At 38.4% G+C, this 12,515-nt stretch overlaps 1 protein-coding gene across 8 annotated transcripts in view; it reads left to right on the plus strand.

The window, feature by feature from the left end:
- The window catches only part of RIC8B (RIC8 guanine nucleotide exchange factor B), a 142,866-nt gene that overhangs the window by 35,081 nt on the left and 95,270 nt on the right, over positions 1–12,515 (plus strand). For all 8 annotated transcript variants that reach the window (XR_002823651.1, XR_002823648.1, XR_002823649.1 and 5 more), the window contains exon 3: positions 4,739–5,347. Coding sequence is in view for 4 of the 8 variants with exons in the window: in XM_004373790.2 (XP_004373847.1) it covers positions 4,739–5,347 (609 nt within the window). In the remaining 4 variants the exon portion in view is untranslated. The remainder of the gene's footprint in view (positions 1–4,738; positions 5,348–12,515) is intronic.

The following is a 12,515-nucleotide window of genomic DNA, read 5'->3' on the forward strand; positions in this document are numbered from 1 at the left end:
TTGACGATTTGTCTTAATCATCTAGGGCTGCTTTAACAGAAATACCACAAGTGGATGGCTTTAACAAAGAGAAATTTATTCTCTCACAGTCTAGTGGACAAGAAGTCCAAATTCAGGGTGCCAGCTCCAGGGGAAGGCTTTCTCTCTCTGTTGGCTCTGGAGGAAGGCCCTTGTTATCAATCTTCCCCTGGCTGAGGAGCTTCTTAGCACAGGAACCTCAGGTCCGAAGGATGCACTATGCTCCTGGCATTGCTTTCTTGGTAGTATGAGGTCCCCATGTCTGTCTGCTCACTTCTCTCTTTTATATCTCAAAAGACATTGACTTAAAACATAATCTAATCTTGTAGGTTGAGTTTTCATAACTGTCAGTAATCCCATCTCATCAACATTATAGAGATAGGATTTACAACACATAGGGAAAGCACATCAGATGACAGAATGATGGACAATCCGACAATACTGGGAATCATTACCTAGCCAAACTGACAGATATTTTTGGGGGACACAATTCAATCCATGACACCATTCTTCCCATAAAATGCTCTCCTGTCTTATCTTCCAAGATATCAAAAAAAAAAACCAAACCCACTGCCACTGAGTCAATTCCGATTCATAGCGACCCTATAGGACAGAGTAGAACTGCCCCATAAGGTTTCCAGCGCTATAAATCTTTATGGAAGGGAGCAGACTGCCAGCCACATCTTTCTCCCACAGAGAAGCTGGTGGGTTTGAACCGCCGACCTTTTGCCACTGTGCCACTGGGGCTTCAAGACACCAGACTCCTAAATTTCCTCTTGCCTGTCTGGCTGATTCCTCAATTTTGTTTATCGGTTCTTCCTCCTCCCAACCTCTCAGTATTGGCATTTCTTAAGGCTCTGTCTTAGCCCCCCTCTTCTTTTTGTATTTTTCTCTAAGTGATCTCATCATTCCTGTAGTCTGAAATGCCCTCACTCATGTAGAAGGTATGGCCCAGATGGTTGCTTAGAGCTCCAGCCATATACATTCAGCTTCCTATTTGACTTCCCTGTAGGCATCTGAAACTTAATGTGTTCATACAGGATTTTCCCTAAAAGCTTTTCTTTCCCCAGTCATCCTCTTTTCGATAAATGGCACTTTATTACTTAAGCCAAACACTTCCCTCTCCCCCACAAACAATAAATCAGCAAGTCCTATTGATTTTCCCTCTAAAATATACTATCAAATTCATCCACTTCTCTCTCCTCTCTGCTGCTACCACTCTAGTTGAAGCTGCATCTGCTCCCCTCCAATCCATTTTCCACAGAGCAGCCAATGTGATCTTTTAAAAATTACAATTGGGTTATAACTCCCCTTTGCTTAAACTCCTTTACTGCCTTTCTATAGCATTTAAACTAAAGTCTAATCTCCTTATCATAGCCTGTAAGACTCCACATGATCTGGTCTCTGCTTACTCCCCACTTTCATCTCACAGCACTCTGCTTATAACATCACTCACGCCAGCTTTTCAGGACCTTAAACATACCAGACTCTGCCTGCAATATTCTTTTTCCTATTCTTTGCACATTTAGCAGCTTCTCACCACCAGAATTGGCTTAAATTTCACTGTTTCTGAAATTGAGCCTCTTTCCAGTTATTCTCTATCACAGCATCCTGTTCATTTCCTTTATAAAATTTAATGACATCTTCATTGTATATTTACTTGTTCAGTTGTTTGTTATCTATCTCCCCCATTAGACCATAATCTCCATAACACCAAAGTTATGTCTGTTTTGTTCACCACTGTACACTTACCACCTAACACAGAGCCTTGAATATATTAGGCACTCAAATATTTATTAAATGACTGAATAGAAACTACACCTGTACATTTCAGGTGTTAACTTAGATGCTGCTTCCTTAGGAAATTTTACCCTGAATTGGTCCATTTCCCTCCCATAAGGTTGCATTGGGTGCCTTAGATTTGTATTGCCATAGAACCACATAGACCAGTGGTTCTTAATGGGGAGCAGTTTTGCTCCTGAGGAGACATTTGGCAATTTCTGGTGACATTTTTGATTGTCTTGACTAAGTAGGTGGGGGTGTTGCTGGTATCTAGCAGGTAGAGGTCAGGGATGCTACTAAACATCCTACAATGGACAGGGCAGCCTAACACAGCAAAGAATTATCCAGTCCAAAATGTCAGTAGTGCTGAAGTTGAGAAACCCTCGCTTAAATCTAGCAGAGCACTTATTGCATTCCTCCATAGCTTGTGTTTTTTGTAATTCTCTCACACTAGATTTTAAGTTCCTTAGACCTTCTTGTTCTCCATTGTATCTCCAGTGCCAAGGATATTTACCTTGGATTTATTAGACACAGTGAATTCTTGATGGATAGATGAATAAATGAACAAATGAATATATAAACCAGTCATGGCAAAACCAGGCCAAGTTGGCCTGATTCCTGGTATGAGATATAGAGAGTAGTTGCTTAGTCATTGAGATTAAATACAACTCTGTTAGTTACGGAATGATGGCACAAGAGATTCTCTATGGGGCATTGATGGGACACCATATTTCAAAGATACCCCAAGATAGAAGTGGTTAGGAATATCGATATTTATTACCTTTTCAAATAAGAGTTCTGAGATCATCAACCAGGCAGGTGGGTGGCTCTATTCTATGAATTTATTCAGGGACTCAATTTTCTTTTCAAGTTGTCAAGTCATGCTTCACCATCTGAGCATTGTCCTGGTGTAGACTGGGCTGCCACATCTAGTGCTAGTCTATAGAAGGGGAGAAGAATGTGGAGAAGGCTTAGTCACTGTCTTAAAGACCCAAACCTGGAAATGACCTGCAACATGTCTACATATATTCCATTGGCAAGAACTCAGTCACATGATCATGAAGAGTTGTTGGGAAATACAGTGTAACTAGGCAGGTGAGGGCCTCTCTACAGTTCTATTACTGTGTAAGAAGAGAATGGATTTTGGTGGGCAACTCTCAAAGTTTCCACCACAATACCTAACGATTACATTAAGTCTTAGATAAGCATGTTTATAAAGCTTTATATTATTTACTCATTACTGTGGGATCTGAGGTAGTTTTTACTACCTTAGTTTTATATTAAAGAAAACTTATAAGGGATAAAAATTGTCAAAAACAATGCTTCTTAAGTTATTTATGATGAAGGACCAAGGTTTATTGTTGTTTGTCCCTAATTTGCAGTAGACCAGTATTTTTTAAAAAAAACTATAATACAAGTGAATTATAAAAAAAAGAAATAATCACATCCTGGGATGTCACAGCAAAGTCACATTAAATGAAATTTTTACTATAAAAATTTCTAAATGCATACCCTCAATTTTTGTACCTATAGCAACATGGTTCCCCAGCAATCATTTTGTGAATTGGCACCAATCTGTAGACAACACTTCTGAGTAGTACATGTTTAGAAAGTGTTTTCTGACAGCCTTTTTGGGTTGCCAGAGTACAGTAGGCTAACTATAATGGCAGTCTTTTAAGCAAAGATATTTTCTTTATGTTCAAAACTTGACTTTTATTTTTAGAAATCACTTCTTAAGACAGTGTATGAATCATAACAGATCATTTGAATGCTCATATAATCTTCGTAGCATGTTTTGCTTGTTTCCTAGCTAAAGCCAAAGCTGATCCTAGTTTTAGAGATTCATAGTGAAAAGCCTATCCTTCTGGGGCTAGAAGAAAGTTGCCTTAGAGTACATTTAGTCACAGCGCATGGTGTAGATGAAGAAAGAGGCCTAATGAAATGACGTCCTCAAGATCACAGTTAATAAATGGGAGCAGCTATGGTATGATCATTAACATACAGTGTAAGTTACACTGGAGCCAGATTATCTGCATTGAGTCCTGGCCTTCTACTTCTTAGCCAAGTGCCCTTAGGTAATCACGTAAATCCCGAACCCGTGCTCTTAATCACCACATTCTTATGGTTCTAGAGTCCATGGCAGGTTGAACAAGTTTCAAGCCCAGGATCATAATGTGCTTCATACTTACAGTAGTTTTTCACATTTAAGTTAAGAAAGATGATATGACCAGACACTGACATCCCATACACTTCCATGCCATCCTTATCCATCTTCAGCACAGAGAAGTCAAGGAGAGGTTAAAGTATATATGGTAATGAATTTCAGCTCTGTCTACTTTTCAGCACTCACCTAGTCAGTTTCTCTCCAGTCCCCTACTAAACATCCAAGTTATGTCAGTTCATTGTTAGCCATTGTTCAGTGGTTCTCAGAGTGTGACTTTTGGACCAGCAGCAGCAGCGTTAACTGGGAACTTGTTAGATATGCAGATCTCAGGCTCTACCCCAGACCTACTGAATCAGAAACACTGGGGGTTGAGGTCTAGCTGTATGTGTTTTAACAAACCGTTTAGGGTTTAGCTAAAAAGGTTGAAAGTTCAAACGCACCTGCAGGTGCCTCGGAAGACAGGCCTGGCGATCTGCTTCCAAATGGTCACAGCCTTGAAAACCCTATGGAGCAGCTCTACTCCGTGCACATGGAGTCACCATGAGTGAGAATCGACTCAATGGCAACCAAAAACCACAACAACAAAAGTAAAAGAAGTGCACCAAATATAAGGTCCCTTCCAGTGCTAACATTCTGTGTTAAAATAAATAAAATAAAAATCTTTTCTAGCTAGCCAGATCCTTAACTGCTATTAAATACATTGATAGAGAAACATTCTGTTTTAAATCGTTTGAACTAAATAATGATTTTTGCATACACATTCTTGTTTTTCAGAAACTTTGTGAAGGCATATTTAAAGTTCTTGTAAAGGACATCCCAACAACGTGTCAAGTGTCCTGCCTGGAAGTTCTCCGCATTCTCTCCAGAGACAAAAAGATTTTAGTTCCTGTAACAACCAAGGAAAATATGCAGATACTGCTGCGACTAGCCAAGCTAAATGAGTCGGATGATTCTTTGGAGAAGGTGTCAGAGTTCCCAGTTATTGTGGAGTCGTTAAAATGTCTCTGTAACATAGTGTTCAACAGTCAGATGGCACAGCAGCTCAGCCTGGAACTTAACCTTGCTGCAAAGCTCTGTAACCTTTTGAGAAAGTGCAAGGACCGAAAGTTTATCAATGACATTAAGTGCTTTGACTTGCGCTTGCTCTTCCTCCTGTCACTTTTGCACACTGACATCAGGTCACAATTGCGCTATGAGCTCCAGGGACTACCGCTGCTAACCCAGATCTTGGAAAGTGCCTTTAGCATCAAGTGGACCGATGAGTATGAATCGGCCATAGACCATAATGGACCTCCTCTCTCACCTCAGGAGACAGACTGTGCCATTGAGGCCCTCAAAGCTCTCTTCAATGTGACAGTAGACAGTTGGAAGGTGCATAAAGAGGTAAGGTTGAGAAGGATGTTCTTACCTACCTGGAATTTAATTGGTCTGGGCCATCCCTAGAGCTGCTGTAAGGGAAGAATGATAAACTGGAAAATGGAAAAAGTAGTTTCCACTTCTTCCCTTGATCAGTTGTGACTCAGGATATGTTTCTTAACGTTTGAGAGTATTATTCTTTCCATTTGCAAAACATCAGAAGAATAGGGTGAAGATGGAATACTGTTTTGTAAGATGCCAAATAGAGTTAGTTTCTGAGTTTACTATCACTTCCTTTTTTTAAGAGTGGCTTTTTCAGGAACAAGGTTTAAAATACAAGGTTTGAAGGAAAACGGAACACAAGGTTCATAAAGTTATAGGCATTTTCAGTGGCTGCTATCTTAAAAAAAGTTAAGCTGAATCAAACCAACTGAAGTTAATCAGTCAGGATTGATGTGTGCTTAGGAGAAGGGAAATGCTGTGTGTATCACCTATCATCCCAGTCTTCTAGGGTGTTACTTTATGGGGTTAGATAACTATCAGAAGTGTATAACTACAGCTAGATATTCTTGCTTGTACACAGTCCTAGAAAACAAGCATAATTACACCAGCATGTGGGAAAGGTTATTTTATACTACTAGATTCTTATTTCTAGACTAAGAGCCTTTTCTGTGGCTTGCACCTCCCAGCAACCCAAAGTGAGGCGGATATGATAGTGTATATTTGAGTGCCCCACAAAAGCAAGTATGCTAAACAAGAAACTTAGTCCAAGAAAGTCAACAATTTTAAAAGAAGTGGACATAAACTTTTTTTCCTCGCTTCTAAAATCTTAATATTTCACATTTACCGTCTCTCTTTAACCTTAAATAACTGTTGAAATTCAGCCCCTACTTCAAAAAAAAAAGAAAGAATGAAATCTTCTGGTACCAGAGCAAATTGTTTTTTCTGACAATTGACTTTAGGAATTAGGCTGACATTTTGCTCTGTCCATCTGAAGCATTTCTAACCCATGAATAGAGATCTGTTTTGGGCAGCAGCCTACTTTGAAAGGATTATCTCAATGCGGTGTTATAGTGGGAGTATGCAGGCATCTGAGTTTTTAAAGTGCAAATAGGTCTGTATTTTGGAGCCAAATATTTGAAGATCAGACCTAACAGCTGTTTGAGATGAGTGTAGTGTAGTCAGTCTTTTCAGGGACTTGGCAGGAAAAGATGTAGAAAGCCCACATGCTCCATTTATGCTTTAAAACCAACTATTTGGAAGTATTTAAAATGTTATGTCTCTATGCTTATTTGGTACCTTCTATGGTTATTTCTTTTACACTGTTTGTTTTGGTGTTTTTAAGTTCCCCGTTTAGTTGTAAGAGCTCCTCTGAGACTGTTGGCTTGCCATTGTTGGAGCCCCTGTTATTTAAATTGTGCCCAGAATAGCAGCTCTCACTGTTCAGATTCCTGACAAAAAGGGTTTATAATTCAGTGGCTGTGCACCAGTACATGTATGGGATAACATATAATAAATTTCAGTAAATTGAGATTAACCCTCATTAGTGGGATCCCTGGTGGGTCAGTGGTTAAGAATTCAGCTGCTAACCAAAGGTCGACAGTTTGAATCCATCATCTGATCCTTGGGAACCATATGGGGCAGATCTGCTCTGTCCTATACAGTTACTATGAGTTGGAATCGACTTGACCGCAACAGGTTCATTTTTTTTGTTATTGATTGCTTTTGTTTTTTTTTGTTTTGTTTTGTTTTGTTTTGTTTTGGTTCAGTTATAAAAGTGTATGCTTCAGTTATAAAAGTGAGGCTAGAAGAGACTTTAGAAAATGTTGAAGTGGCAGGTGTTCATCCTGTGTTATGGAATGTTCATTCTCTAAAGGATAGGTGATAAAGGATTAGTAGCTCTGGAGTAGGCATCTCAGTAGATCTAGGCCCTGATGCAATGACTCTGGGCTACTATTGAAGTTTTCAGAAATTTGAACAGTATTGAAAACAGGATCCTTGCCAACCCACTTAGGCAAAAATGTCTTCATGAGTCTCCAGATTCAAATTTTAACACTCATTCATTCAAGTTCAGTGGTAGAATTTTCACCTTCCTTGAGGAAGACCCAGGTTCAGTTCCCAACCAGTACACCTCATGCACAGTCACCATCCGTCAGTGGAGGCTTGCATGTTGCTGTGATACTGAACAGGCTTCAGAGGAGCTTACAGACTCAAGACAGACTAGGAAGAAAGCACTGGTGATCTGCTTCCAAAAATCAGCAAGTGAAAACCCTGTGGATCACAACGGTCCAATCCTTAGTTGATCATGGGGATGGGGATGGCACAGGACCAGGCAGTGTTTTGTTCTGCTGTGCATGGAGTCACCATGCCTCAGGGGTCAACTCAACGGCATCTAACAACAGCAGCAAACGAAATATGCTACAGCATTGTGTAATATGTAGGCAAGTAATAGGCATAGTCTCAAGAAACTTCAGTTTTGTAGATGAGACAGGAAGTAAATAAGCATACAAATATATAATTCAAATTGTTTTAAGTGCTATGACAGAGACAGTGCAATGATAGAGAATACTTAGTATAATCAGAGAAATCTTGAAGGTCTCTCTTGATATCTGCAGACTTAGAGGAGTCAGCCATGTGAAGAATCTGGGGATGAGCATTCCTGGGAAATTGAGCAGTATGTGAGAAGACACAGAAACCAGAGCACAGAGTGCTTTTTAATGAGGTACAGTGACTTAGAATAAGAAAATCTATAATCAGAATACAGAGATACTTACCAGTAAGAAAACAGTTACTAGATAATAACTAGATAGTAGACGAATGTGAACTTCAGTGAAGGAAAGGACAACACACAATGCAGGGGAAGTCAGTACAACTGGACTAAAGCAAAAGCATAAAAGTTTCCTAGACACATCCAAACACTTTGAGGGACCAAGTAGCTGGGGCTGGGGCCTGGGGACCATAGTCTCAGGGGACATCTAGGTCAGTTGGCATAACATAGTTCATAAAGAAAATACTGTACGTCCCACCTTGGTGAGTAGCATCTGGGATCTTAAAAGCTTGCAAGCAGCCATCTAAGATGCATCTATCAGTCCCATCCCACCCAGAGCAAAGGAGAATGAAGAAAACCAAAGACACAAGGAAAATATTAGCCCAAAGGACTGAAAGGACCACATAATCCAAAGACTCCACCAGCCTGAGAACAGAATAACTAGATGGTGCCCACCTATCACCAGTGACCACCCTGACAGGGAATGCAACAGAGATTCCCAAACAGAACAGGAGAAGAATGTAGAACAGAATTCAAATTCATGTAAAAAGACCGGACCTAATGATCTGACAGAGTCTGGAAGAACCCTGGAAACTATGGCCCCTGGACTCTCTGCTAATCCAGAAGTGAAACCATTCCCAAAGCCCACTTTTCAGACAAAGACAGGCCTATAAAACAAAAAATTAATACACGTGAGGTACGTGCTTCTTAGTTTAGTCAAATATATGAGACCAAATAGGCAACTCCTGTCCAAAAGCAGGACAAGAAGGCAGGAAGGGAGAGGTACTGGACAAATGGACATAGGGAACCCGGGGTGGGAAGGGGGAGTGTGCTGTCGCATTGTGAGGATTACAAAAAATATGTATATAAATTTTCGAATGAGAAATTAGCTTGAGCTGTAAACTTTCACCTAAAGCACAATTGAAAAGAAAAAAAAAAAGAATCCAGTTACTTGGATTTCGATATCTCCTTGACTGTCAGGCAAGACATTTCAATTGAGCAAGCACCCAAAAAATTTTTAACACTTTAAAATATCAGCTGACACAAAGGGGTATGGAAAACTTAACTGTACAAAAGAATCCAACTTTAAAAATAACTAATGTTATTTTTCCTTATGAAAATAATACATGCTTATTCTAGACTAGGAAAAAAATACAAGCAGTAAGAAAAAAATTACCTATAAATCCACTACTGTTCACATTTTGATGTGTATCTTTCTGATAATTCTTCATTATATCACATATAAATATGTTCCTTGAAGCCATAAGCTTACTGGAAGTAGCCTCTGGGCAGGGGTAGGTGGGAGAATGAGTGGGCAGTGTTCAAGGTTCTCTACCCTTACTTTCGAAAGATCACCTTTGACTGTTGTTTCTCTTCAAATTTAGGTTGCAACTAATTTTTCATTTGGGAGATTAAAAGGGTTCTGCAACCAAAAATTTTTTTTGACAATTCCCTTAGTGACCACTGAGTATTACTTCAAAGGATTTGCCACCTTTAACAAATCCCCTATCTGGAGACATTTAGATTGCTTGCTGTTTTAAGTAGCAATACAGTGAACTTTCCTGCTGTAAAATCTTTTTAGATAAATTCCTGAAATTGTTGGGTCAAAGGGTTTCAAATTTTTAAGATTTTTTTAATATGTATTGCCAAATTGACCTTAAGGAGAATAGTGCACCTTTTTAATACACCTTTTCAAAGGTATTTCACTTATAAAAGTCTTGATTTTAAATTGGTTCTCTTTGAAAGAGATTTTTTTTTTCAAAATTGACTTTTATGTTTCATCTTTGGTAAATTGCCTGTTAATGTTTTTTACCCATTTTTCTAACAACATCTTGCCTTTTTCTTGTTGATTTGTAAGAGTTCTTTATACAGCTAGAATCTTTTGCTAAATAGTTTTTAGAGTTTCATTGCTCAGTTTTTTATTTTGATTTCAGTTTTCTGTTATTTAATTTTGAAGTACATAAGCTTTGGATTTTTATGCCAATCAGACTTCTCAGTCTTTTCCCTTATGGCTTCTGCCTTTGACGTCATACTGAGAAATACTTCCCCACCCCAAAATTGTATAGATGTTTACCTATATTTTAGCAGAATCGTGCCCTTAAGCTGAAATAGTTTGAGAGGAGGGAATGACACCTCTGTCTACACTCCAGAAGTTTTTATTCATTAATCTTTTAATGGACTTCAACTTGAGATCATTCCTGTTCTTCTCCAGCTTAGGTATAATACTAAATCCTATCAGTTCATTTCAGCTCTACCCAAATGAGGCATTAGTTCATTCTGAGGACATTTTGGTTTGGTTTTGTTCCAGCTAATCATCATCTACTGTATTCTGGGTGCTGTGCTAAGTGTTTTACAAGCATTATCTCATTTAATCTTCATGACTGTCTTATGAGGTAGTATTTCATCTTTACAGATAAAAAAACCTGAAGCTCATCAAAGTTAAGTAATTTTTCCAGGGTCCCACAGTTAATGAGTGATAGAGCTGAAATTTCAACTCAGGTCGTTCTGATTCCAGGGCCTGTGCCTGTAGCTACTATGTTATGTATTCTCTTTGTCACAGCTCAACAGTTACATAAAATACAGGCGTTTGGTTTTGGTTTTAACCATTTTAGTAGGTATTTTTAGGACTGCTTTTATTTACAGTTCACCAAAAACAGAAAATTAATGACTAGATTTTTCTTGAGGTTTAGCAAATTAGTGCCATTTGCTCCTTTTGGGTTCATGCCTCAGTGTTAAATTCCTGCTTGCCTGCTTATGCTATCAGTAGATTAATTTGGAGATTCCTTTCCATTCTGTGGGAAATGTAATTGGCCTTAGTTCCAGATGTGGTCTCGGTACCTCTGTCTCTCTTCCCCTCTCTATTTCCTAAAGGCAGTATGTTTAAGAAGGTTAGACGATTCCTTTAGCAGGATCTAAAGTCGATTTTAAGAAGAATTCATTGAAATGGTCTTGTTCTTCCTCCTGCTTTTAGCACTTAGCTAAATGTCTCTGTTGATGGAAGAAAGCATGTTCTTCTAGGGATTCCTTACTCGGCACACATTCCCTTCTGTAGTTCTTCTCCCAGGTATCAGTGCAATGTAATGAGAAAATACAAGGACTGACAGACATGCTAGAGTCAGACAACCAAGTACAAGCAAAGAAGTCCAAGTATCTGAGTAGTCAAAGGATGCTTATTTGAGTGAGATAAAACAGTGAGAGCCCATAGAAGTTAATTGGAAATGTGACATTATAACAGAAGTTAGTTCCATGATTATTTTAGACTTTGAAGGAAATGTGCAGAAAGGATAGGTGATTAACTAAATAAAAATAAAGCTTCAGACTGCACCGCGTTTTCTTGCTGACTCATTTTTCAACAAACATTGAGTGCCTGATATGTGCCAGGTTCTACTTTACATAAATGAGATGCCAAGTGTCACGGAACTGACAATCCTAATAGGGAAATCAGACATAAAACACAGGTGGATATACAGCTATTTGTTACATTATGTACTGTTCTCTGTATTTTTCTATATGTTTCAGAATAAAAAATAATTACCTTGGCAGTGCACAGCAGCTTCAAATATCACATATTCTGGTTCTTTGGGATATGTCTGACTTCACTGGCATAGTCTCCATGCTAAGCAGCATACCTAGCACAGAGTAGGTATTCAGTAAATATTTGTTTAATGAAAAATAAAATGAGATACAGTTTTATACATATACGGTAGTATAGACTCCTATATGAAAATAGCCCAGAGTTGACAGGAAGGAAGAAAAGTTTATGATACTTGTTTTTTTTTCTAATATTGTGTTTTAGGTGAAAGTTTACAGAGCAAATTAGTTTCCCATTCACCTATATGATACCTTTTAAACTTTCAAAGCCATTAAAATTTCTCTAGAGGCGTAAAACATTATTTAAGAAGCATTATTAGGGCAGCAGAGTCCTAGTGTTTTTGGAGTTAGCACTATTTTATAGCATCTATATCTCTTTTTTATAAATTAATTCAAAAAACATTATGTTCAGATCCATGTTAGATGCAAAAGATATGGAGGTAAAATAATAATCATTGTCTGTAAAGAGACAGATTTCTGAACACATGCGATTTAGTAGGACAATTACTATGGTAGAGGTAAGCAAAAGTGCTGGGGTAAGACAGGGTGAAATGCTGTCTCAGGTATGGCTATATTTTCAGGTGAGAGAGAGTGTGTGTGTGTTTCACTTTTTATAGACTCGAAATAGAATTTTAATAGGAAAGATTAAAAATTTCATAAGCCTTCTTGAAGTAATTAGAACTACTCTGGAATAACAACTGGGTTGGGAATAATTGGTCTGAATTATTCTTGCTTCAGACTTTCTCTCAGGCATTGATTAGATTGGTCGAAACTTTGAGTAAAAAGGTGAGGAGATTGATACCTTCACCAAACAAAAGTGAAATATTTCACAATTTG

Source organism: Trichechus manatus, unplaced genomic scaffold, assembly GCF_000243295.1.
Source record: "Trichechus manatus latirostris isolate Lorelei unplaced genomic scaffold, TriManLat1.0 scaffold00027, whole genome shotgun sequence".
NCBI lineage: Eukaryota > Metazoa > Chordata > Mammalia > Sirenia > Trichechidae > Trichechus > Trichechus manatus.